This window comes from Eumetopias jubatus, unplaced genomic scaffold (genome assembly GCF_037043125.1).
Source record: "Eumetopias jubatus isolate StellerSeaLion01/CBP00866 unplaced genomic scaffold, mEumJub1_p1.0 scaffold_9, whole genome shotgun sequence".
Lineage (NCBI taxonomy): Eukaryota > Metazoa > Chordata > Mammalia > Carnivora > Otariidae > Eumetopias > Eumetopias jubatus.
The window spans coordinates 37460247-37487005 of NW_028274815.1; the positions used below are offsets into that span (position 1 = coordinate 37460247).

At 38.5% G+C, this 26759-nt stretch overlaps 1 protein-coding gene across 1 annotated transcript in view; it reads left to right on the forward strand.

Moving 5' to 3' along the window:
* Window positions 1-19349, forward strand: part of TMEM87B (transmembrane protein 87B) — a 49846-nt gene extending 30497 nt beyond the window's left edge. The window contains exons 12-19 of the mRNA XM_028122417.2: window positions 2643-2751; window positions 2833-2891; window positions 4294-4397; window positions 5963-6036; window positions 10570-10643; window positions 12656-12708; window positions 14862-14892; window positions 16039-19349. Coding sequence (XP_027978218.1) covers window positions 2643-2751; window positions 2833-2891; window positions 4294-4397; window positions 5963-6036; window positions 10570-10643; window positions 12656-12708; window positions 14862-14892; window positions 16039-16098 — 564 coding nt within the window. The 3' untranslated portion in view covers window positions 16099-19349. The remainder of the gene's footprint in view (window positions 1-2642; window positions 2752-2832; window positions 2892-4293; window positions 4398-5962; window positions 6037-10569; window positions 10644-12655; window positions 12709-14861; window positions 14893-16038) is intronic.
* The last annotated feature ends 7410 nt before the right edge of the window (window positions 19350-26759 follow it).

The following is a 26759-nucleotide window of genomic DNA, read 5'->3' on the forward strand; positions in this document are numbered from 1 at the left end:
ACTGGGAAAAACAGTAATGCAACTTGGCAGAAAATTCCAAAGACAAGCAGCTCTAAGGGCCCAATTCCATGTGGATTTGAATGAGGGCAATTTGTCACCTTTATGGACAGCGTTGACTTTGATCTATTCCAACATATAATGAGCCAGATTGGAGTGGGGAGATAAGGAAAACAAGGCAAAAGATTTAGTTTGCTTAATGATTAATACATTTAATAAAGGTGTTAGAAATAAAAGTCATAAAGAAATCCAGAAATTAAAATTATCTTGGTTAGTGTTTCATGGTGAAAGAAAGAAAACTTAGTATCCATTTCAGCTTGAACCTGAATTTCCTATGTTTGCTTTCAGATGGTTATTTGGCAGTTTTCTTTACTGAAATGAGAAGTCTGCATTATCTGTACAGGAAGAGTAGATTTCTTGAATGATTACAAATGGCAAGCAAGAGAAGCAGGTCTACGTACATACAGACCTGAGTGCTTGCGTAGTGACCCCGCTTCCTTTGCTCTGATGAACCTAACACAGCTATCCCATAAGAATCTGGTTCTCAAGTAAAAGAAGAAATAACTTGAAAAATTCAGAGCCATTGCTTTTCTCATGAAGCCCTCTTCCTCTTTTTTTCTGCTTGTTTTAACTTTTTGCTGTTTTGCTGCAGGCAGATGACTCTGATCTTGTGCTTCTGGCCAGTCTCCCTCTCTCTCTCCTTGACTCTGGCTTGTGCTGGTGGATATCCTTTTCCTACTGCAGCAACACGCTCCCGTTGCTTCTCACCTCAGGATAACTGGGCCTGTTTGCTTTCGTAACAACTTTCCTTTAAAGGGAGAAATGATTTAAGCTTTACTTAAATTTAACAGTGTCTTGGTAAGTGGAGGTTTAGGCAGTTTTGAATTTGCTTTTGATCTTTTTATTCCTCGGCTTCTCAGAAATACTTCTGAATTATTCAATGTGACCATATTTTTAACGTAGAAAATTCATTTTAGTCAAGAATTTTTAAAAAAGCATTTGTCTTGATAATGTTAAAAGGAGACAGTATATTTACTGTTTTGTAAATTCTGACAGTAGCCTTAATTGGTTGAATTGCATTGTTTTAGAAATTGATCTCCTTTCGTAACTCACTGGTCATTTAGGAAGACTGAATAGCAGTTTTGGTAATTTGAGTACTACCATGAAGTTTCTGATTCATGAAGTATTTGGAATTTAAAATAGGCATAAATCCAAAGTTTGCCACTTCCAGTCTTTGCTCTGTTTTGTTCAGTATACAGTTCATGAACAAAGCTGGATGGTATGCTCCAGAGGAAGCAACTCCCATTTACAGAGTGCTCTGGCTTGAGTCCCAGCCTCACTGCCAAGGAGTCAGTGGAGAAGCCTCTTTTTGCTTCTTCATACGTGACAGTGTTGAGCTTTACCTGATCCCTGTGCTCCTGGAAAACAGCCATGTTTAAGAAAACCTCCACCCTTTCGTGTTCCAGGGAAAGGCTTACTTCAAAGGACTTACATGAGACATAAGTCCCATAGGATTTACATGAGACTCCCAGATGCCCCCTTGTTACCTTTGACAAGGCCAGACACAGACCTGTGTACCTGCTGACCAATCTGCCCAGAACACCAGCCTGGGCCAGACTAAGCGGTCTCCCTCCCTAGGTCCCTGAGCTTTCGTCTACCACAGCCCTCCTCCATGGTCCTTCTCGAGAATCTGCACACCTCAGGGAAAGTCGTTCCCTGAGCAGCTGTCCAGTCATGCCACCCACTTCCCCACACCTGTTTTCTAGTCTTGTTTTCCCCTCCCTACAAAATCAAAGCCCTGTCTGGCCTGACCTGTGGGACTCTTGCAGATCTTAGAGTTGGAACATCCTCCCCATGGCAATAAGCCTCCTCTGCCTGTTGCAGTAATTTTTTGAATGAAGTCCCTCCTTACCTAAGTCCAGATTTGTTTTATTTAACGTATTTCATTTTTCAATTTATATATTGGAAAATTAATAGATGACCTCCCTTCTTTTTATTTTTTTTAAGATTTTATTTATTTATTTGACAGAGAGACACAGTGAGAGAGGGAACACAAGCAGTGGGAGTGGGGGAGGACAAAGCAGGCTTCCCACCGAGCAGGGAGCCCAATGTGGGGCTCCATCCCAGGACCCTGGGATCATGACCTGAGCCGCAGGCAGATGCGTAGTGACTGAGCCACCCAGGCGCCCCTGTTGACTTCCCTTCTTAATTATCGTCATTCAGAGGATAAAAAGAGAGTAGACTGGAAAGAAGAAAATAAGAAAGAAACAGAGACAAAAAGCACAAGCCTAAGGGTATGTCATAATGTGATCTATTAAGAGTGTCTGGCCTAAGGTGGCTCGTTTTTAGTGTATATACTGCTCTATCCTATGTTCTGGGAGCTTGACGTTGAAGGAGAACATCATAGGGCTTCTTGCTTGTTGTCTTCCTCAGAGTTTATTTAGTTCAGACAATGGTAAATTATAAAACAAAATCTGCGATAAAATCAGTATCATGATCATATAATATTGACTAAAATAATATTTTTTGTGTTTTTATAGGAACTATATTTAGCAGTACTAATTTTAGAAATGTAGTAAGAGATTCTTATTTTGTTTTTAAACTGTTTATTACTATTTAAAATGTTTTTCCTTAACTTTTTGCACATATTTATAAGTTTGGCACAAACCATGAAGACTCTAAGGCTAAGAAAGAACACAGTGAAATTTTCTTTATACAGGCACTTTACAAATACTCTGATCTTTGCTGTACTAGGTAAGCTATTTAATTTTATTATAATAAACTATTTTAGTATTGCATGTTCCTTCAGAGGTGACTTTTTTTGGTGTGTTTCAGCTTCTATAGTGTTTATGGTGTGGACAACCAAGACATTTAGAATTGCAAAATGTCAATCAGTAAGTATAATCTTCCTATTTAAACAGTTTTCATTTTTAATTATACTATTTTGGGTAATTTTGAAGAATTTAGTTTGTAAACAGAGGTAATTTTAGTGGAGATTTTCAGTTTAGTTTGAATTATTTTACAGAGAATTATAAGAAATTTTGCCTCCTTTAAATGAATCTGAAAATATTCCTCCTAAATCTACTTGTCCAATTATGTTCTTTTTTCAACTTCCCCTTTATATATTTTGAAAAATAATTACCTTCCTATATAACATAAGGTAACAGGAAAGCTTTTTCTTCTTGCATGCCATGAAATTAGGTTTTTGATATCGAAATGGGACAGTAAACCTTAAGTCTGACATATTTCTAAGATGGTACACTCGTTATGAACATTCAGGAGATACTCTCTGTGGGTTCTCTAGGTAGAAGATACGTTTCTTAGACTTAAAATTTAAAAGGCCTTTTCGGGGGCTTCTTGATTTTGAACTAGTCTCTAGTTCTAAATAAGCATTACAGACAGCCCTCTGTGCATCCTAGACTTCTGCCTTAGGGATAATTTAGTGAGAGAAGAAACTGAACTTTCTGGAATTTCTTTTTTCTCCTCCTGTCACCTTAGGTTTTTCACCTGGAGTTCTAAGTATATCTTTTGGATTTTTATTTTTGTTTTGTAAATCTTTCTGTTGACCCTAAAATTTTATGGAAAGGAGTGTTTATAATGTTAAACAGCCCTTTAGGAACATTTCAAACAATGTATAATAAAATCTCCTAAAAGCAAAATAATTTATTGGGAAAAATATTGCACCGAGATCTTCACTTCGGAAATTCTAATACCGTCCATGTCAAAAGTACCCATTGTGAACTTGCTTCTGATTGTCTTGTTAAGCTGCCTCACAATTCTCATCTAGAAAATAGATTAAATGACCTCAGAAGCCCCTTTAAACACTAATTCTTTTTTTTTAAGACTTTATTTATTTGTCAGAGAGAGAACTCGCGCAAGCACAAGCAGGGGGAGCGGCAGGCAGAGGGAGAAGTAGGCTCCCCGCTGAGCAGGGAGCCCGATGCGGGACTTGATCCCAGAACCCTGAGATCATGACCTGAGCCGAAGGCAGACACTTAACCGACTGAGCCACCCAGGCTTCCCTAAACACTAATTCTTTATGACACTGTAGTATATATAATTTGTGTTAGGATTTTGTTTATCTGATTGATTAATGGCTGAAGTAGGCATTCATGTTAATTTGATGAAGATAGCATTTCTTAGTTTTTATTTTCTTAAAAAAACATGTACTTATTTGGAAGATGGACTGGTTGGAAGGATTTCATTAGTGTTTGTCATTGTACACTATTTGAATGGGAAATCTGTCTGTGTTTATCAGAAAATTAATATTTCATGTTTGAATTGTCCTTGTTATAGGATTGGATGGAACGCTGGGTTGATGATGCATTTTGGAGCTTCCTTTTTTCACTTATCCTTATTGTAATAATGTTTTTGTGGAGACCATCAGCAAACAATCAGAGGTACCTACCATGGGAAAATTCACATTTAGCAAGCATTTGTTGATCACTGCTACTGTGTTCAAATAAAAACACATTTATAGAAACTGAGCAAGTAGTCTTCACTTTTAAAGGAGTACACAATCAACTAGGGAGACAGACATAATGTAAGACAGTGAAATAAGATGTATAAACTAGGAAGCCCAGGGGGAAGACTGAAGAGGGTTGAGGAAGCCTCCTTGAAAGGCAGCATCTTCCTCAGGGAAAGAAGCAGAACCGTGAAAGGCTGAACTGAGAAACAGTGTACATTTTCTGAGGTAGTGGGTGAAAACGTGGTATACCTTGGAGGTCAGTGAGGCATGTATTTTGGTTAATACTACTTACATTGGAGGGAAATAAAGCTTGAAAGGAAAAGTGGAACCAAAATATAAGGAGCTTGAGTGGTAAGTTCAGGTTGTATCATTGGCTGCATGTGATAGGATGGCCCACCTGCCCTTGCCTCACTCCTCTTCCCCAAGGAAAGTGTTGTGAAGTTTCTTGAATGCCCTTCTAAGGAAAAATGGAAAAGTATATACCAGTGTGCGTTTCTCCCTCTCTTTTTAAAAGTATATAGTAATTGGGACACCTGGGTGGCACAGTCGGTTAGGCGTCTTGACTCTTGGTTTTGGCTCAGGTCGTGATCTCAGGGTTGTGAGATCAAACCCCGAGTCAGGTTCTACACTCAGTGCAGAGTCTGCTTAAAACTGTCTCCTCTGCCCCACCCCACTGTGCGAGCATGCACACACACTCTCTCTCTTTCTGTAAAATAAATAGATAATTCTTTTTTTTTAAAGTATATAATAATTATACATAAGTACGTACATACACATATCCACCATTCTGCACCTTCTTGTTTAAGATCTGTCTTTCCATATCATCTTGTATAGATCTACCACATTTTTTTTTTTAAAGTAGGCTCCATGCCCAACATGGGGCTTGAACTCATGACCCTGAAATTGAGAGTCACATGCTCTACTGATTGAGCCAGCCAGATGCCCCTAGATCTACCACATTATTTTTAATGGCTCTTTGGCGTTCCATAATATGAATGTAGCCTAATTTGTAGAAGCAGTACCTAGTTATTAGGGACTAGTTTGTTTCTAGGATTATTGTTATTATCAGCAGTGCTTTCTGAATGTATTTCTGACCTAGCAAATGTGGCTTAGTCAGTACACTTTATTTTCACCAGTAAGATTAGCAATTTACCTTTTGTTAGGGGATAAGTTAACAAGTAGTGGGCAGGGAGGATTTTTGACAGGGAGAAAAAAGTACATCAGGAAGTTCCTTTCCCTGAACATTGCAGAACTGCTTTCCAGAAAGATCTTTCCCATTTACACTTTCACCAGCAGGGCTTGGGAGCTCCAGTTTCACTGTTTCATTGCTGATAATCTTTCCTAATTTGAGAGTAAAATAATTAAATTTTTTAATTTGAATTTATAAGAAATTTTTTAATGTAAATATTTTTTGTATGTAATGATGCTTTTAGGTATGAACTGAAAACCGAACAGGTTTAAATGCACTAATAAAACTACTCCTTGTTTCTGATGTAGATATGCCTTCATGCCGTTAATTGATGATTCTGATGATGAAATTGAAGAATTTATGGTACCATCTGAAAATTTAAGTGAGTGATATGTTTTCTTATTAAATGACTATTTAATTGTACCTTGTACCTTTACTTACGATGCAAAGTCACATTTTTTTCCTGTTAAAATAATTTTAAAACTCTATCTGCCAAAACCCCTGTTACGGTAGTCACAAAAGGAAAAGTCAGTAATGAAATTTTCAAGATCCTTAATGTAGTTGGAGCTTTTGTTACCTGTTCGCTTTTAAAGTCTAAGTATTAAAATAGGTATACTGTTTCACACTAAGAATTTAGTTTACATTGTGCTTAGCTCCTAATAATCTTCTTCTTAATGATGATTGCTAAATTTCCTTGAATCACCTCTTCTTGCTCTTCAGAATTAGATATATATCTATCTATCTGTAATTTCCCGTTCATTCCCAAAGCATTTCTAACTAGTTTTAGTGCTATTTTCATCTTTCAATTAATTTCTACATCGCATTTTGTCATTTTATTTTACCATAATACTTTAAACATTTGTTAAGGCAATATCATTACATAATTCAGTTGCTAAGAATAAGTAAGTGTAGAGCTGTAACATGTTTATGAATTGTAACTCTCAATATTATTGAGCAGTCAGTACCAAAAACTGATAAGTAGAATCAGTGCAATCCCAGTCATAATTCTAACTGACCTTAAAAAAAGTACAAATGGTTAATCTGATTTTTTTTTTTAAAGATTTTATTTACTTATTTGAGAGAGAGAGAGAGACAGAGAAAGAGGGAACACAAGCAGGGGCAGTGGAAGAGGGAGAAGCAGGCCTCCTGCTGAGCAGGGAACCCGGCTCAATCCCAGGACTCCAGGATCATGACCTGAGCTGAAGGCAGACGCTTAACGACTGAGCCACTCAGGTGCCCTGGGAGAAGAGAATCTTAAGCAGACCCCCTGCTAAGCATGGAGCCCAACTCGGGGCTCGATCCCAGGACCCTGAGACCATGATCTGAACTGAAATCAGGAGTCGGAAGCTCAGCCGACTGCGCCACCCAGGTGCCCCAGTTAATCTGATTTTAAAATGTATGTCAGAAAGCAAGGACCTGGAAGAGCTCAAACATTCTTGTAGTTACAACATGGGCTAATCTTGAAAACATTATGCTAAGTGAATCAGAAAGCCAATCATGAAGATCACAAATTATATGATTCCAGTTAGATGAAAAGTCCACAAAAGGTAAATTCATAGAAGACAAAGTATATTGATGATTGCCAGGGGTTGGTGGAAGGAATGAGTAGGGCGTGACTACTGATGGGCCTGGGGTTTTTTTTTTAGGTTGATGAAAATCTGGAATTAGTGGTGATGGTTGCATAATTCCTTGACTATCCTGAAATCTACTGAACGGTTCACTTCAAGATGGTGCATTTTATAGTGTGGGAATTTTATCTCAATAAAATAAAATTAATGGACTTATAGTAATTTCAAGACTTATAAAAATATCAAGTTATATTAATCAAGATAGTGTGGTTTGGCAGAAGGATGGAGAAACACAGTAATGTATCAGAGTCCAGAAATAAATCCACACATATATGGCCAGTTGATTTTGTTGTTGTTGTTATTGCATGAAGTAATAACATTGTGAAGAATGTACTTTTACAAGTACCAAATTGATTCCATATAATAGGTTTCTAAAAGTTTTGTTTTTAAAAGGAATGCAATAGAGGTGCCTGGGTGGCCCAGTCAGTTGAAAGGCCGACTTTTGATTTTGGCTCAGGTCATGATCTCAGGATTGTAAGATCCAGCCCCACATTGGGCCCCGTGCTGGGTGTGGAGCCTACTTGGGATTCTCTCTCCCTATCCCTCTGCCCCTCCCCCCTCTATGAATGAATGAATGAAAAAAATGGATGAATGGAATGCAATAATTAAAGTAGCTTCAAACTGGAAACCTCATTTGTCAACTGATTTTTGACAAGGGCACCAAGACGTTATATGAGAACAGAATAGTATTATCAACAAAGTGTGTTGGAACAACTAGATAAACACATGGAGGGACAATCACCTAGACTCCTTACACAGATATCACATAATGATTAATTCAAGATGGACCACAGACCCTAGATGTGAAAACTTAAACTATAACTCTTCTGGGGGCCCTGGTGGCTCAGTCAGTTAAGCGTCCAACTCTTGATTTTGGCTCAGGTCATGCTCTCAGGGTGGTGGGATCGAGCCCCGTGTTGGGTCCACACTGGGTCTGGAACTGGCTTAAGATTCTCCCTCTCCCTGTGTCCCTCCCCGCTAAAAAAGAAAAACTATAACTCTTCTGAAAGAAAACAAGACAATATCTTTATAACCTCGGGTTAGATAATTTCTTAGGGCATTAGCAGTTACCATAAAATTTTAAAAAAACTGCTAAATTAGACTTCACAAAAATTAAAATACTCATCAAGAGAAACTTAAGAAAATGAAAGGCCAGTCTTCGACTAGTGTAAAAGATTATGGGTACATGTATCTGACAGAGGACTTGTATCGAGCCCTAGACTGGAATAAAAGATCCTCAGTACATATATCTGAGAAAGGACTTGTATCCAGAATATAAGTAAAATCCCTATAAATCAATTAAACTCAATTTGTAAAAAACAAAAAAATATTTGAATACTTCACCAAAGAAGACAAAAGAATGACCGACAAGCATGCGAAAAGATGCTCGGTCATCAGGGAAACACAAGTTAAAACCAGAGTGGGATACCACCACATATCCACCAGAATGGTTAAAATTTAAAAGACTGACAGCATGACATGTTGGAGAGGGTGTGGAACAGTTATATCACTCAGACACTACTGGAAAGAATGTAAAGTAGTAAGACTAATTTAAAAAAGATGTCGTTCTTAAAAAGATAAACATACACCTACCATACAACTCAGCCATTCCACCCCAGGATATTTACCCAGAACAAATGATGGATATGAAAGCGATGTTCACCGAAGGACACTGATGTACACTATTATTTTCAGCAGATTTATTCTTAATAGTTTAAAACTGGACATAACCCCATGTCCATCAACAAATGAGTGGATAAAGTATTTGTAGTATACCACACAATGGGCTACTGTTCCATATCAAAAGTAACCAACACTACCACATAAATAAATCTCAAAACCTTTATATTGAGTGAAAGTAGCCAAATCTAAAAGAATACAGAGTCCATGGATTATGGTTCTATATATGAAGTTCCAGAACAGGCAGAACTAAGCTATGGTGATTATGTAAATCAGAGCAATGGTTGCTTCTGGTAGGATTAGGATTGACCAGAAAGGAATTTAAAGAACCTTATGTAATGTTGAAAATGTTAAGTGTCTTGACTGAGATGGTAGTTACACAAGTGTATATGCTTGTAAAATCTCTTAGACTGTACACTTAAAATTTGTGTATTTTATTGTCTATGTTGTACCTCAATTTTAAAAAGCAATGTATTGCCCCATTAAGAGATCTCAAATGTTGGCATTTTAAACACCCCACGGAAACACTTTTTGATCAAGGAACCTCATTTGTATTCATTATATCAACTTATGATCATAACATAACAATTGACCTTGTTTATGGAGAAGCACGATTTGCAAATTATTGTAATAACTAAAGTGATTACTTATGGGGCAGAGATTACATGTCAGGCACCTTATATACGCTTACTTGTTTAATGCTCTTGTTTAATAAGGTAGATAACAGTATTATCCCATTGTGTTGCTGGGGACGCTGAGTCACAGAAAGTTAACTGCTTTGCCCAGGGTTGCATAGGGAGAGCCAGAATCCTGAGTGGGCAATCTCATTCCAGAACTCATGCCCTTAACCTCTGCTCTGAAACTGGTGGCAGAAAGGAGAGCCTGGTCAAATAGGAAGAAAATCCTTCTCTTTCCCATTTTATTTTTATCATAGGCACATTCCAAAATGTACACATCAGAGAAGTAAAAGCATAACCAAAGATGTGTTTTATTATTGAATATGATACTGCAAATTCTATAGATTTTTATATCCATAAACTTTAAAATGTATTGAAACTCTTTAAGGAAATATGTGTATGTTTACTTGTTTGTTTAAACTCCTCTAAAACTAGGGGCGCCTGGGTAGCTCAGTCCTTGAGCATCTGCCTTCGGTAGTGATCCCAGGGTCCTGGGATCGAGCCCCACATTGGGCTCCCTGCTCCTTGGGACGCCTGCATCTCTCTCTCCCACTCCCCCTGCTTGTGTTCCCTCTCTCGCTGTCTCTGTCTCTCTCAAATAAAAATTTTTAAACTCCTCTAAAACTAGAATTCAAACTAGCCTCTTGAAAACCTAGTTGTTACTGCAAACGTTTGTGAAATCTGTTAATTTTTGCCATCCCTCCTACATTTCCAAGTGATATGTTAAAGCCAGCACACTGCCCGAAGCTTCCGCTATTAACTTTCTTTTAAATATATACATATATAAATAATTAGTATATATAAAAATCTCTCTCTATATAAATCTATATATACAAAGATATATATAAATCTTTGTTGGGCTGTTAAATATGAGATTGTTAAAGACAATATTTTATAATTTATTTCTCTCCATAATGTTTCTCATTATAGCTGAAGGAATAAAATTAAGAGTCTCAAAAACGGTTTCCAATGGAACAGCTAGACCTGCTACTTCTGATAATTTTGTGAGTATAGTATGTACTTAATAGAGTCTGTGTCACATTCATTGTCAGGAAAACATTCTCTACGAAGGTGTTTTGCACAGCACCCAGTGTTACCAAGCAGCGATACTGGTTAAGGCCGATGGCTGTAACTGCAGTAGCTGCAGGCTCCCCGGTGCCATTCTTGGACTAGCATGAGCATCACCTGGGAGCTTGTTTGACACGCAGGCTCAGGCGCACCTCAGACCTACTGAATCTGAATCTGCTTCTTCACAGGATCCTGGAGATGACTCATATGCACATTAAAGATGGAGAAGCTTTGACGTAGTAGAAGCTTGTATTAATTTTTCCACATTTTAAAGTGATTTTTGAAGCCATTTCAGATAACATTTGTTATCTGTTAGGAAAGGACGTTATGTATTGCCTGTGCAGTTAACAAAATTAACATTTATTATAGAACTGTGGAAACTTGAAAAAATGATAAAGTAGAGAGTAGAGATGAGTTTTTTAATTTTTTAGGCATATTAATTAGGCACAGCAGAAGTGCCTCTCATACAGTTTTATATTCTGCTTTCTTATAATTGTGTATTTTGTGATTAATAGCGTATAAAATTTATGTATGCTTATAAGTTCTGACAGGATAGATGATCCATGAGAACAGTTTGATCTGTTGGTTTGGGTAAATTTTTTCATTTTTATTTTCGGTAATCGGTAATTTTTTAAAATGTGTTCTTTGAGTAGTTTTATGGTGATTTAAACTTTTTTAAAAATTACAACAGTTTTAGAAAGATAATTATCATATGATCTCACTGATATGTGGAATTTGAGAAACAAGGCAGAGGATCATAGGGGATGAGAGGAAAAAATGAAACAAGACAAAACCAGAGAGGGAGACAAACCATAAGAGACTTAATCTCAGGAAACAAACTGAGGGTTGCTGGAGTGGAGGGGGGTGGGAAGGATGGGGTGGCTGGGTGATGGACATTGGGGAGGGTATGTATGTGTTGTGGTGAGTGCTGTGTATTGTGTAAGACTGATGACTCACAGACCTGTACCCCTGAAACAATACATTATATGTTAATAAAAAAAAATGAAAACAGTTTTAATTATCTGGTGTTAGAGCCATTATACTTTAAATTCATTAAGATATTTCCCTTTTTAGGGATATGTCTCAGTTTATTTTAAAACTCAATGCTTGCAAACACATCAAGGGAATACTTTATTTCCCTAAATTAAGGGCAGTCAGCTCTTGATCAGTAAGCCTTATCTCATGACTTATTTCTCCTTGAGACTCACTCAGAGAATTGGGGTTCCTGTTAATACTGGCTCAGTTGCTTTGTCTCTCTCCTAGGTGAGCAAGATGTGATTAATACTAGAACCAGAGTATTCCATGTAGCCAGGTAGATCACAGAGAAACATTTTGATTTACTTTATTTTATAAATCAAAATATTTAGTATGCATTTTTTTCTTTCTCCCAGTGAGATAACCATAAGCAAGTTTCTGTTAAAAAACAGATATCCTCACTGACCTGCTTTCCTTTTCTTGTCTCCTACAGGGAGATGAGCATAAATATAAGAGACTGAAAAAAATCGGCTTTTGTCAATTTAGAGTATTTGTACTGCCATCTTTTTCTGTTGAAAAATTATAAACTCATGATATAGAACTAGAACAAATTAGGAGGCATAATGAATGCTGGGAGCAAAAAACCAATAAAAATCAATATTCTTGCTATTTTCTGTCTTACAAATCAACTGTGTTTCTACTGTGTTTTTTCAGGACAAAAAAATAACACCTTGCATGCATCTAAAGAAAACGAAGGAGTACAAAATTCCAAAGTTCAAATTTTTGTTTGCCTATTTAAGAGAATACTGGCATAATTTCTGTGTGGCACAAGTGCCGACTTCTTAGGATATGTAGAAATGCAAAGAATCATGCATTTGAATTTTAGTGCTTAAATTTGTATACATTATATTTTAAAATTCTGCTTTCAGGTGATACTAAGTAAATGCTAATATTTACATATTTATTTCTACAGGATGAAGATTTGAAGTGGGTGGAAGAAAATATTCCCTCTTCATTCACAGATGTGTAAATATCCTCTCTTAAAGTTTGAGTCTAAAATTTAGGTTATCATATAAAGAAATAATTTTCATACTTTGTCATGTGCTTTTCGAACATCATACCTCCATATATTTTTATAGGCCCCCATCACTAGCAAATGACTGATTTCATGTCAGACTACAAAGAAAACACAGCGCTGCCTTTTTCTTTCTCCTCCATTTCTCCCTATACAGCAACTACTTTAATACCTATGGCCTATAACCAACTCCAGCCTTTTCTGATCTAAGTTTTTCAGGATTAGAATCATTTTATTTTGTTTCAACTTTCTATTATGGAGAAGTTCAAACATATGTAAAACATTTTTTTCAAACACATGGAACCACAATACCATGTGTGGTGGGGAAGTCAATGGAGGAAAACATGAGCATCGGAAAAATAGAGTGCAGACGAAGCCCCTTGGGAACTTTGAGCTAACCAGGATCTAGGTCCTGTCTGACACAAGAATTCTACGTAGCTGTTTCTGCCACAGAAAACAGTAGGACAGCCAGATATGATCACGTTTCCATATACTGTTCTTTCATTTCCCTGCTCCCATTTACTTCCTATTTAGACGGTTCCTGTCGGAGTATGAAATTCTGTTTGCATGTCATAGGATAATTTGAATGGACCATGAATAACATGATGCAGTCTATTATAAGATAGACATTACGACTTTTCCTTAATCTCTGACAAGCCATAAAGGACACAGCTTAGCAGAGTTCACCTCCCTCTTCAGTGCACTCAGTACATCCTAATAAGTTTTAAAGTCATTAACCTCACAAAAGAACTATTTTTAAGATTGCTAGTGTCTATCTCCAGAGTGCTGAGCACCCAACCGTTGTCTTCTGGGTCTCTCAGGTTCTGGTTCATGTTTCCCCTAAAGCAGTCGTCTTCCCTGGATTTTCCTTAATGGTAGTATTACAAACAGTCTTGCCCGGCCCCTCTCTCACACCTGGCTTGTCTCCCGGTTCTCTTTCTTCTGCCCACACCATAGCCTGCTCTCTAAGTGGCGTCCTCTGGAGTCTTGCTGTGATGGCACTTGTGTATTGCAGCTCCAGCACATAAGACTTTGCTCTCCCTCCCAGTGAGGGAGGGCCATCACTCATCGAGGCTCTACACTTGGCTTTTCTTTTTATCCACATTATCTTTCCCAAGTAAAGGTTATATCGTGTAACCCTTTCTTCATTACCTTCACCAGTAGACGTCCAGTCGGTAGTAATAATGATATGGGAATTAGATACTTGATTCCATAAATACCACCTTTCATAATATGTTGACTCATCCCTCTTTTTTTTTTTAATATATATACTTAAGGTGTATGTGATGATTTGCTCAACATATGCATAGTGAAATGATTACTGCAGTCAAGCTTATTCATCCCTGTTAAGTTCTCACAAAAGTGCAGGATATCAGTTAGATAAGACATCACTACTCAGATACATGTCCAACTGTTGAAAGTGAAAAACAATAGAGGCTTAAAAAATAAATCCGTAGTTGGATGTCAGTTGTGTTTGGAATTACTCAGTCGTATGCTGTATTCATTGATATTCTTCCAACATATTTGCCTCTAGAATTGGTCATCTTGCCTTGTTTCCATTTTGAAGTTAGATTATTTTCCCATTTCAGTTTTTAACTGAAATTTTTTTAAGTATAGCACACATTCTGGAAAGTATGGAATCCTAAGCTCCAATAAATTTTCAATATGAGCACATTCATGTAACTAGCACCTAGATTAAAAAAAAAACAGAACATCACCAGTGCCCTAAAAACCCCTTTGTTTCCTCCCAAATCACAACCCCGCTTTCCAAAATGTGCTGCTATCCTAATGTCTCGTAACTGTAGATTACTTGTGTCCGCTTAAAAAAATGTATCCCTCACTAATCCATCTATTTTCTTTGCTGTATAGTATTCCATTGTGTGAATATAGTAATTTATCCATGTGGGTTATTTTCAGTTTGGGGGCTATTAAGAACAATATGAAAATTCCTCTCCATGTTTGTTGGTGAATGTAGGTGTTTATTTCCATTGGTTGTGTCTATCCAGGAATGAGGATTTGTAGATTACCAAATATGCCTGTATTCAGCTTTAGTACATACGCTAGCCTTTTAATAACATTGTCATCTGTTTCTGTTTTGTTTCAGAGCTCTTCCAGTGTTAGTGGATTCAGATGAGGTAAAACATTTTTTGCTTATTTTCTTGGTTCTGTTATTTTCACAAAGTCGAAGTGTATTTCAGAAAGAAATTCTAGAACTTTATAACATGATTACAAATTGAGAAGGTTGGAAGATGGTACAATGATTTGCCAGTAAAGTGTGAAGGAGCTCGATCCTCATTTAAAACAGGAGCAAGATAAACGCTTGTTGGTATGAAGGAAGGGAGAATTCTTTTATAAGATTTTAAGCCTATGATTTTCTAACATCTTGTATCTTGGTAAGAGTTTAAATACTTTAAGATGGCAATTTGTCTAAATTAATCTCTTATACTTGAGATATTTTGTTGGGGTATTAAATAGAGTTTCTATCTCATTTTCATTTACTAAGTAGGAGATTTGAATAGAGGATGTGGATTTGAGAAGGTTTGGGGGAGAAAAATGAGTTATGGATCATCTGGACATTGAAGGGTGGCCCAAGACAGGAAGAAGTCTGAATTGTAAGAATTAAAGGGTGGGTGTGGGGAGCAGGAGCTTACAGGAAGGAACAGTAGAGGAACATGAGTGGTAGCTGAGGCGTGACTTAGGTGGTGGCTGGGAAACAGGAGATAAGCTGCTGCTTTGTTGACTGAAGGTAAGGGAGGTGACCGGCTGCAGCAGGTTGATCTGACGGTAGCGGGAAGTTTTGAGGAGGCTGCAGTAGACATACACCTGGCTACAAAGTGGTTGAACTTAAGGATTTAGAACTCTACAGAAAGATACACCCTGGAGAATTGCTTTTAAAAGGGCATTTAGAGGATTCATGTGATAAATAATTTTATAATTTCGAAATACATGAATTGTGTAAAGTGAGGCAGATCCCCAGATGAACTATGCCTAGGAAATCCATGTTAGCCCCATTCCTGCCTCTCACCAGTAATTCTGAACTCCGGATGTTTTCCAGCTAGCAGGATGTTCAAGTTTTCTGAACTTGCCAACAGTTATCCACCATACATCACTAGAAGTGTGGATTATCCGGTGTTTATTTTCTGTATCTAATACTTCTTTGTGTATCGTGGAATATACTTGGTCCCCCACAAAACTGTGACTGTTGAAAGATTAGAGAATTTTGTTATGTTTTGGAAGGAGCACCAACATTTGCAAGCATATCACCTTTTTTTTTTTTAAAGGAAATCATGACCAGATCTGAAATGGCAGAAAAAATGTTCTCGTCAGAAAAGATAATGTGATTGGAACCCATAGAACTGAAACCTAGTTAACGGTGAAGGACTTCCTCAAGACTGAAAGAGAGCTTTGTTTGATATAGTGCAACAAGGTTTTATTGCATTATCTTGGAAATCTGTGTATTACAACTAAGAATTCAGGTGGTAGGAGGGTTCTGCGACTGTTTTAAGCTGCTCTGGAGTGTCGGCTTCTTGTCCATCAAATTGCCTGGATTTGGAAATAATCTAAGAAAAGTATTATGATAAAGAAATATGCCCAAATGCCCTTAGCTGAGAGGTGGCAGGGACGTGGATTTGGGTTTTCTCTTTTCTCTGGAAAATATGACAATTCCAGACTTAAAAATACTTTTTACATAAATACTCCTACTGTTCTTCCACTAACCTTTGAGGTAGATGATGTGATTCTTCTGTAGTATGGTAAAGCAGCATCTCCATCTCTTGGGTGTGTAGTTACTAGATGCAGTAATAATTTTCTTTGACTTTTATACTGAAGTGATTTGAAATCAAGTAAAACTTAGTTAGCCTTAGAACATAAGCATGTTTATATGGTTAGCTTTGGTGTGTGGGTGTGTGAGGGTGTGGGTGTGTATACGTATACATACGGGTTCACACAAAGTCCTTGTTTGTAAATATCACCATGCACACCAAACCACAGAGTTGGGTCCTCTCTGTCTGAGCTCAGGGGAACACGAGAACACAGGAAAGAGGTCTTGATGGTCACTTCCAAGGATTTGCTCTGCCATTGCCCCCCCCCTCAGGCCATATGTGCACGTGCTGCTGCAGAATCTATCTGGGGCAGGTGCTAGACATGTGGCCACATCGCAGTTTCTCTCCAGCAAGCTGGAGGACTCATTACCAGTGACCCTTGTAGGCACCAGAACATCCTTTACATGATCTTGGTTTATTTGGTTTCATAATGAAACATATATTTATCTGCACAGTATATCACTATTAATCTCGTAATTAATTTCTTAACCTTCAACCATGTTTTACATATCATTTTGTTACATTATATATGTAATATATGATTTGAAAATTTTTTGTTTTAATATTTTTTTAAGTGCAGAACATTCTAAACTTGAAAGGTAGTTGAATGTAGAATGTTGGAAATGTGAATGTTTTGCTGCTTTCATGACCAAAGATACAGGGCTAGTGGACATTTAGAATAGGAATAAAAGTTAGAATCTTGTGTATCTTTCTTTGAAGAGGTTCTAACCTTGTGAATTGAGAATGACTTCAGAGAATTTTGATTGAGAAGCATTTAAAGCTTTAACCAGTACACTTAAGTATAACTATTAATTTATTTTCATCATGAAGCCACAAAATTTTTTCTTTCAAGAGCCTACTTTTTCAATTTATTTCTCATTTACTCATGTCATAGGAGTTAGCAAAAAAAAAAAAAAAATTCTAGTAATAATGTGTCTTGAAAGATACTTTCAAATTTATTTTTGATAGGGAACACCGAATGGTTTGGGGCATCCTTCCTAGGGAAAGACTGTCAATTAGTGTGGGTTCCATTCCTTATTTTCATTTCTGCCACAATATTGGGCCCCCACCCACTACATTTCCCAGCATTTATGTCCATTCTGGTTTTGGTATATTTTACCCTGGGCCCAGTTGTTTCAGAGCCGGAGGTGACCCTGCCTTCTCATTCCTAACATTTTTCTCTACTACCATTCCCAGATTTTGAGGCAGACCCCCAACTCATCATATGGCTCCAGCTGAAGTTTGAAATAACAGGGTCCTGGGCTTCCAGCCTGTAGGAGCTGCAGATGTAGTGGGGCAGGAGTGGCGTGTCAATTGTGAGCACAAGGGACACTGCCTCTAGCATAACCTCAGTAGTGGGTATAAAAGCATCTCTTTCTGCGGCTGGAAAGATAAAGGATGCGACATGTATAGCTCAGCTACAGGCTGAAATGGAAACTTTTCTCATCTTCTAGAGAAAGCAGGATTTCCTCCTGATAACTTTGTCAGAAATGTTGTTTTTCAAAGGGCATATATCTGTCACTTTCAGTGATAATTGTGTCGTCAGTTGATGTCTCTTGACCTGAATTGAGTATTCCTATGGAAGGTCCTCTCAGCCCCCTTGTATAAATAGGAGGGGGTGTCCTAGGGCTGTCGCTGTGGTTTGTCTGAAGGACACTGGGGAAAAGTGATACCTGGGGCCATTGTACAGCTCGTTATCCCAGCTTCTGCACGAAGTGTCCAGAAACTGGCCATCAGAGCTTTTGAGTTTATCAGATCAGTTTATTCTTGGGATGCCATCACGATGGGTCTCACTATAAATGAAGAAATCTGAGGAGAAGAGTCCAGTTTTATGTGTTTCTAGACAAAATGCTTAAGCGTTCTTATGCAAGTCATGTTAGATTTATATGATGTGTGAAATTTGCTTACAAGGGAATTTTCATGATTTGAGTTAGATTAGCATTTAATTATCTGCTTTAAAGGATAGTTAATTTATTTCAAAAATAAGAAAAAATAGATGAATATGTGAATTTTTTAAGACTGAGAGATGATGTTCCTTTACTTTTTCTGTAAAGAAGATAATTTTTAAATCTTTCATATCCTGTAGAGAAAACTAACTTTTCCTCTGTGATACAGTACATTATGTTTGCACTACCATAATATCAAGACCGAAAGTATAAAAAATGTACATATAAGATTGATTTTTATATCTTTTTTTTAAAGGGGGTTTGAGGTGCCTGCCTGGCTCATTCAGTAAAACATATGACTCTTAATCTTGGGGTCGTGAGTTCGAGCCCCACGTTGGGGGTAGAGTTTACTTTCAAAATAAATAAAAGGGGTTTGAGTCTGTTGCACTAAGCTATACATGACTAGTTTAAAGTAGAGAGATGTTATGCTAGATTTAAAAATCACTAGTTTTCTTAATGTGTCTTTGTATGATCAACAGCATGCAATAAGCAATACAAAACACCAAGCCTTATACTTACAAGAAAGAAGTTTAACATATTGGTAAAGTTCTAAACATATCAAATGTATATAAATGACAAAAGTAGGATTTTAAGGAAATGTACAGTATATATAGAAGCTCAGTACTGCATTAAGAAACTTCTTTAGAACTAGGAAAGCATTCATGTATTTGAGGAGAAAATTTAGGGGTTTGAGAAGTTATATTTTTCTATTTAAAAGGGTTAAATTATTATATAATTTGAAAGAAGTTGCTTTGAATGTAGGACAAAACTGTTTCAAAGATTTTTGTTTGAAACGTTGATGTATTTTTGTGCCTTAATATTTGTTCTGACTTTTAATAAAATGCTTTCTGAAATTCTGGATGATTGATTCTAATATCTATTAGTGCTAGATTATGTAAAGCTGCAGGATATGTAGACCCAAAGAGACGGCAGGCTTTAAACAAAAGCCTTAAGACGGGAGATGCACTAATTAACAAATGTGGAAAAGTGTTCAACCTCAGTAGTGAGCAAAGAAATGCAAAATATGAGGCCCCTGGGTAGCCTCAGTCGGTTAAGCATCCGACTTTGGTTTCGGCTCAGGTCATGAACTCAGGGTCGTGAGATAGAGCCTGGTGTCGGGCTTTGCGCTCAGTAGGGAGTCTGCTTGAGATTCTCTCTCCCCCTCTCTTTGCGCACTCTGTGTCTCTCAATAAATAAATAAATAGGGGTGCCTGGGTGACTCAGTTGCTTAATCATCTGCCTTCAGCTCAGGTCATGATCCCAGGATCCTGGGATCGAGTCCCACTTCGGGCTCCCGGCTCAGCAGGGAGCCTGCTTCTTCCTCTCCTTGCCCCACACCCCCCCCATGCTCGCTCTCGCTACCTCTCTCTCTCGAATAAATAAATAAAATCTTTGAAAAATAAATTAAAGGGGCGCCTGGGTGGCTCAGATGGTTAAGCGTCTGCCTTCGGCTCAGGTCATGATCCCAGGGTCCTGGGATCGAGCCCCACATCAGGCTCCTGGCTCAGCAGGGAGCCTGCTTCTCCCTCTCCCTCTGCCTCTCTCCCTGCTCATGCTCTCTCTCTCTCTCTCTATCTATCTCTCTGTCTCAAATGAATAAATAAAAATCTTCAAAAAAGAAAAATAAATTAAAAAATCTTTTTTAGTGCAAAATAGAAGATGGGGGAATTTTAAAAATTAACAGGTTTATACTAACACATTTGTAAAATCTGCTTGCAAAATCTGATGAAATGAACACACTCATTAATGATAGTAATGTACTTGATTCAGTCTTTGTGAAAAGAAGTTCAACAATGTGTTTATAACCTTTGGTTGCTGCCAATTCTGGTGATGTTTTTTAAAAATGATTCAAACTACAGAATAAGGCTTCTGCATAAAAATGTTTATTATAACATTATTTAAAGTGGAGACAATTAGAAACAAACTAAATGTCCACAATAGTAAGTGAATTATGGTCTAGCCAGCTACTTTATGGGATACTGCAACCATTAAGTTATGAAGAATTCATAAGAACATAGAAAGATACTTACAAGAAATAAGATACAAAGTCACTGTTGTGAACTATCCATGAAAACACAAAGTAGAAAAAGGATTGAGTGAAGATGCACTACGATGGCATTCATGGTTAATGTTTAGATTTAGCTAAGCTGTGGTCACAAGGTGATTGAACATTCCAGAAGGTTAAGACAAAAAGTTTATTTCTTGGTCATGCAACAGTTCTGGGGCGGGTATAGAGGTGGGCAAGGCAACCTTCCCCCACACATCCCTCAGGGACCCAAAGTTTCTCTCTCTTGTGGGCCTGTCATCTGCATGTAGCCGACAGAAGGAGAAAGGACAGCCTGGGAAGTTTTGAGGGGCGAAACCCGGAAGTGTTGCTCATCACTTCTGAGCATATTCCACGGGCAGTCACGTGGCCACACAAACTGCTGGGCATCTGGGAAATAAGAGCCGTGCACCTGCCAACTGTTCTCTATGAAGGAGAGAATGGATTTGGGAGACAGCTAGTGGCTTCTGCCACAGATTCTTTGGGAGCAGTGGACAGGGGAGACAAAAACTTCTGCCTCTATTTTCTAAGGTAAACATATGGAGAAATAAATATCTAAAAAGTGATAGTCCATAAGTAGGCTATGTGGTATCAGAAAATCTAGAAATGCACACAGTGTCAGAACACAGCTTAATCCATTAATGAATAAAATCCATCCTGCCTCAAGTAAGTAGATGGAACATGGAGAACATTCTTGGAAATTCTCCCAGCCTCGGGAGTGGCCAAGATGGGTATCCCCCCGAGGAAAAGGAGGCCTGTTGTAATAACAGTGCTGACAGTTTAGGGAGGGTTGGAAGTGCTCACAGAGTAGCAGGCTCTGTTAACCATCATAGTCTCCTCAGTCAATAAGGTAGGTGTAGCCAGTTTTTATGGATGAGAAAACAGACAGCATGGCTGAATAACTTGCCCAAAGTCACCCTCCTGGCAAATGGAAAGCTAGTATAATATTGGTGGGAAGCACCCTTGAACGGTTTCTACAAAAGTCCTGGCAGAGAGGAGGTACATGGTTGCCTGTTAGAGGATTAAGGTCATGTATCTAAAGTGCTTGGTGCTCAGGCCTTCACAACACAGCGAAGTTATAAAAAATGCATCGGCGATTGTCATGAAGGCTACTGAGACCCAGCTGAAATAAAGTCCTCCCTATGAAATTCACATTCTAAGATTTATTTACATGTGTTGCAATGGAAGTTTCCCAGGGCAGGTTATTATTTGCCCCTTAAGTGATAGTGGATTTACTATTTACTATGTACTTTTTACGATTTACTACTATTGCTAAATTCCTATTAACATAAGCTGGTATGGTACTGAATTCAAATGTAAATAATTTTGACAATATTTCCTTTAAATCATTGTGGAAAAGTAGTAAAAAACTGCAATGGAAGCTTATGTACAGGAAAACTTTTAAAAGCCATCCAGCAGGGGCGCCTGGGTGGCTCAGTCGTTAAGCGTCTGCCTTCGGCTCAGGTCATGATCCCAGGGTCCTGGGATCAAGATCCACTCGGGCTCCCTGCTCAGTGGGAAAGCCTGCTTCTTCCCTCTCCCACTCCCCCTGCTCATGTTCCTGCTCTCGCTGTGTCTCTCTGTCAAATAAATAAATAAAATCTTTTTTAAAAATAGTAATAAAAGCTATCCAGCAGATGGTGCCAAAGTAATTTCTCTGGAGAGTTCTGGTCTGTAATTCTTGCCTTTAAAATTTTCTTTAATTTACTTACCAAATGCCATTAAACAAATTTAGAGATGAAATAAAAAACTTTTTAAAAATGTACACAAAGAGCACCGCCATCCCTGGGGAAAAAATAATGAATTGTATTATTAGAAAATGCATTTGTGGATTTCAAGTTCTGATAATGGAGAAGTACCTTCAGTTGGACCAAACTTCCCTACAAATAACAACTCCAGACAAATTTAAATGACAACTATGTGAAGACATTGGTGACAGACACAAAGCAGGGAGGCATAGGAAGGGATTCAACACTTGGTTAAAGGGAACTGCACTGGGTGATTTCTCTGTTTTTTTATGGCTTTTTCACTGATGGCAGGCCACAGTTGTTGCCAGGTATAGAAATTAAATCTGGATATAAACCCTGATCTTTTCCTTGCTGAACTAGAAGAAGACAGAGATTAGAACTGCAGTAGCTGGGAAGCTAAAGAATTACCGAAAGAGAGAAACGCAAAGAAGGTCAGCACCACATCTGTGTATAAACCTCCCAAATCGCTGGCTCACCCTGTACGATGCATGTATGGGACAGATTCCATGCAACCCATCCAAAGCTAAGAAAGTAGAACCGAGATTTCTAACATAGGAGACAAAGTTTTATTTGAGTCCAACCCAGTAAACCGCCTGCTTAAGAAAATGATGTGGGGGTGATGTCAGAGATAACGAGGGACTAAGGACCTCTGGATGTTTGTCCCTTCATAAAAACAGTGAAAAACTCATAAAAACTTCCGGAATTAACTTTCAGAACTCTGGAAATTAACCAGTCTTGCAGCAACCTGAGGAGCATTTATACACGAAAAAACGCCTGAATTTCAGTAAGAACACCAAGCTTTCCTTCCATCTGTCCTACCCCCCCACCTGTTCCCCAGCACAGCGGGGGCCTTCAAAATTAAGGGCCCACGTTCCCAGTACTGCAGGGATCAGAATGGAGCTGGAGATCTTTCAAAATCTCATTTCCAAAGAATTGGCATTCATGACTGGTCTAGTGGTTCCTTGGAATTCACCACTAGAAAGGCTTGTCTTTATTTGACCTGGGCCAGAGCTTGACCAGTATTAAAATCCTTTTCCTTGGGGACATTTGTTAAAAGACATTGGCAGTCAAGTGTTTTAATGTTGTAGCTGCACAAGGCAATAAATAACAATGGAAGCAAGCAATAGACTAACCAAAAGCCTCAAAAAGTAAAACTAAAAAGAAAAGCTCCAGTGTATTTCTGGGACTCTAAAAGGCCACATGTATATGTAGGGCTTTGCACAGCAGAGTGTAAGCAGGAAGTGAAGGTTAAGGCAGAGTTGTAAACCGGCTGTATGAGAGTTGAAGATATGTCTTACCATAGACATAAACACCTTGACAAAGACCAGGAGATTTGTTGGTTCCAAGAATTTAAGGAAAATTCTGTCCAATAATTAATAACTGACCACCAATAACTGAATAGAGACTTCAGTGGCCATATATTACAAAAGGTATAGAGGTTACAGAATTAGTTCAGAGAAGTCACCAAACAAACATAACAACAAGCAGCAACAACAAAAAACCCTGGGGAGAGGGAAAAATCTGATTTCCAGGGTTGCCACATTATTTAAAATGTCCAGTTTTCACCAAAAAATTATAACACACACACACACACACACAAAATGAGGAAAAAGCAATTGATAGAAAAATGTTCTTGGGGGGCGCCTGGGTGGCTCAGTTGGTTAAGCGACTGCCTTCGGCTCAGGTAATGATCCTGGAGTCTCGGGATCAAGTCCCGCATCAGGCTCCCTGCTGAGCAGGGAGTCTGCTTCTCCCTCTGACCCTCCACCCTCTCATGCTCTCTCTATCTCATTCTCTCTCTCAAATGAATAAATAAAATATTTTTTAAAACAAAGAAAATGTTCTGGGGAAAGACCAGATGTTGGACTTACTAGACAAGCACTTTAAGTCAGCTATTTTATTTTATTTTTTTTAATTTATTCATTTGAAAGGGAGAGTGAGTGAGAGAGTGCCTGCACAAGCCGGGAAGAGACAGACGGAGGGAGAAGCAGACTCCCCGCTGAGCAGGGAGCCCAATGCGGGGCTCAATCCCAGGACCCTGGGATCATGACCTGAGCGGGAGGCAGATGCTTAACCAACTGAGCCACCCAGGTGCCCCTAAGTCAGCTGTTTTAAATATGTTCAATGACCTAAAGGAAACCATGTCAAAAGAACTAAATAAAGTATGAGAACAACAGTTCACCAAATAGATAATATCAGTAAAGAGATAACAAAAAATGAGCCAGTGGGGCTCCTGGGTGGCTCAGTTGAGCATCTGCCTTTGGCTCAGGTCGTGATCCCAGGGTCCTGGGATCGAGCCCTGCATCGGGCTCCCTGCTCATCGGAGACTGCTTCTCCCTCTCCCTCTGCCCTTCCTCTGCTTGTGCTCTGTCTTGAATGTGCTCTCTCTCTCAAATAAATAAATGAAATCTTTTTTAAAATGAGCCAAATAGAAAGGAAATAGAAATACTTTTCTGTTGAGAAGTACAATAACCGAAATGAAAAATTTACTAGAGGCTCAATAGCAGTTTTAATCAGGCAGAATAAAGAATCAGTGAACTTGAATATAGGTCAATTGATATTATTCAGTCTGGGGAATAGCAAGTAAATAGAAAAAAAAATGAACAGAGCCTCTGAGGTCTGTGGATCATCATCAAACATATCAATAGATGCATAATGGGAAAATCTGAAAGAGGGGAGAGTAGGAAGGAGGCAGGAAGAATATTTGAAGAAATAACAGCTGAAAAACTCCCCAACTTGGTGAAAAACATTAATCTACACATCCAGGAAGATCAGCAAACTCCAAGTGGTATAAACTCATAGAGATCCATACTGAAATACATCATAATCAACCTAGCAAAAGACAAAGACAGAATTTTGAAAGCAACAGGGGAGAAGTGACTCATCACATACAAGGGATACTCAATAAGATTAAAAGCTATTTTTTCATCAGAAAACATGGGGGCAAGAAGGCAATGGGATGACATATGCAAAGCAGTGAAAGGGGGAAAAAAACCTGTCAACCAAGAATTTAATATCCAGGCAAACTATCCATCAGATATGAAGGAAAAATAAAGATACTCCCAGAGAAACAAAACCAGAATTCTTTGCTAGCAGTCCTGCCCTACAAGAAATACTAAAGAGAGTCCTTCAGGCTGAAATGAAATAACACTAAACAGTAACTTGAATGAAGCCATAAGTGGTACCAGTAAAGGTAATTATGTAGATAATTACCAAAGACAGTATAAATGTATTTTTTGTTTGTAACCCCTTTCCATGTTATCATTTCAAAGAAGAAACTTCTGGCTCACTTCCTTGATGTAGTGTGAAAGCGTGATGTAGTACCTCACACAGGGCTGTGCCCCAAGTTGGCATTCAAAAAATATTTGTGTAATGAGAGAATTGGACCATCACTGCACTCCTTCTGGATCACCCCTGACCCCTGTCGCTTCCCAATTATCCTGGGTCAGGCTAACATGCTGGGCTTTGTTCCTAGGACCCTTTGAAGGTGTTTGGTGGGGGCCAATGACATTTAGAATCACAGATGTGGGGTTACGGTGGGAAAGGGAGAGAAGCAGACCCAAATGAGCCAACATGCAAAATAAGCATATGAACCCCCATAGGGTAAGCAACGTGGTGTGGAGCACCACAAGGGACAGAGAACCCTACAAGAATGGTGGTTTCAGGCTGGGTGCTGCTTCTGGTTGGGTGTTAAACAGATTTCTATAGCAAATCTTCCTGTCTCATTTTGCATCCCCACATTATGCAGGGAACACAAGTGTATCAGCAAAAGCACTGATTCCAGTAGATGGTGATTGATTCTGTCAAAAAACTTCTAAAATATATTTTTTAAAGATTTTATTTATTTATTTGACAGAGACACAGTGAGAGAGGGAACACAAGCAGGTGGAGTGGAGAGAAGCAGGGAGCCCGATGTGGGGCTGGATCCCAGGACTCTGGGATCATGACCTGAGCAGAAGGCAGATGCTTAAGGACTGAGCCACCGAGGTGCCCCTAAAATATTTTCTTTAGATGTGTAGACCCCCCCGACCAATCCCTGACATTCTGGAATATTCTCTTGAAAACTAAATATAGAGGAAACAGAAGAAGTAATATAGAGGATAGACCCATTTTGTTAAAGTCAAAGCTGGTTTTTGGAACCCTGAATATAGGACACTGGGCTTATTTTCACAGTCTGCTTTCAGAAAGCCCTGACAGGTTCTGGGCTGCAGGGGGGCTGCCTTGACCACTGGGGGTCAAGGGCAGTTGGGGACAGAGAGAGAGGGGGCAGTACTGCTGGGGCAGTGTGACCTTAATTCAGAGCAGACATCAGAATGCTAAATGGAAGGTGGCCATAGGACAAGGGCAACAAACAGAAATTAGTAGATAGGAAAAAAAAATCCTGTTGAAATTTAGAAATACTTAAAAAATATAAAAAGGAGGAAGGAAGGGAGGGAGGGAAAG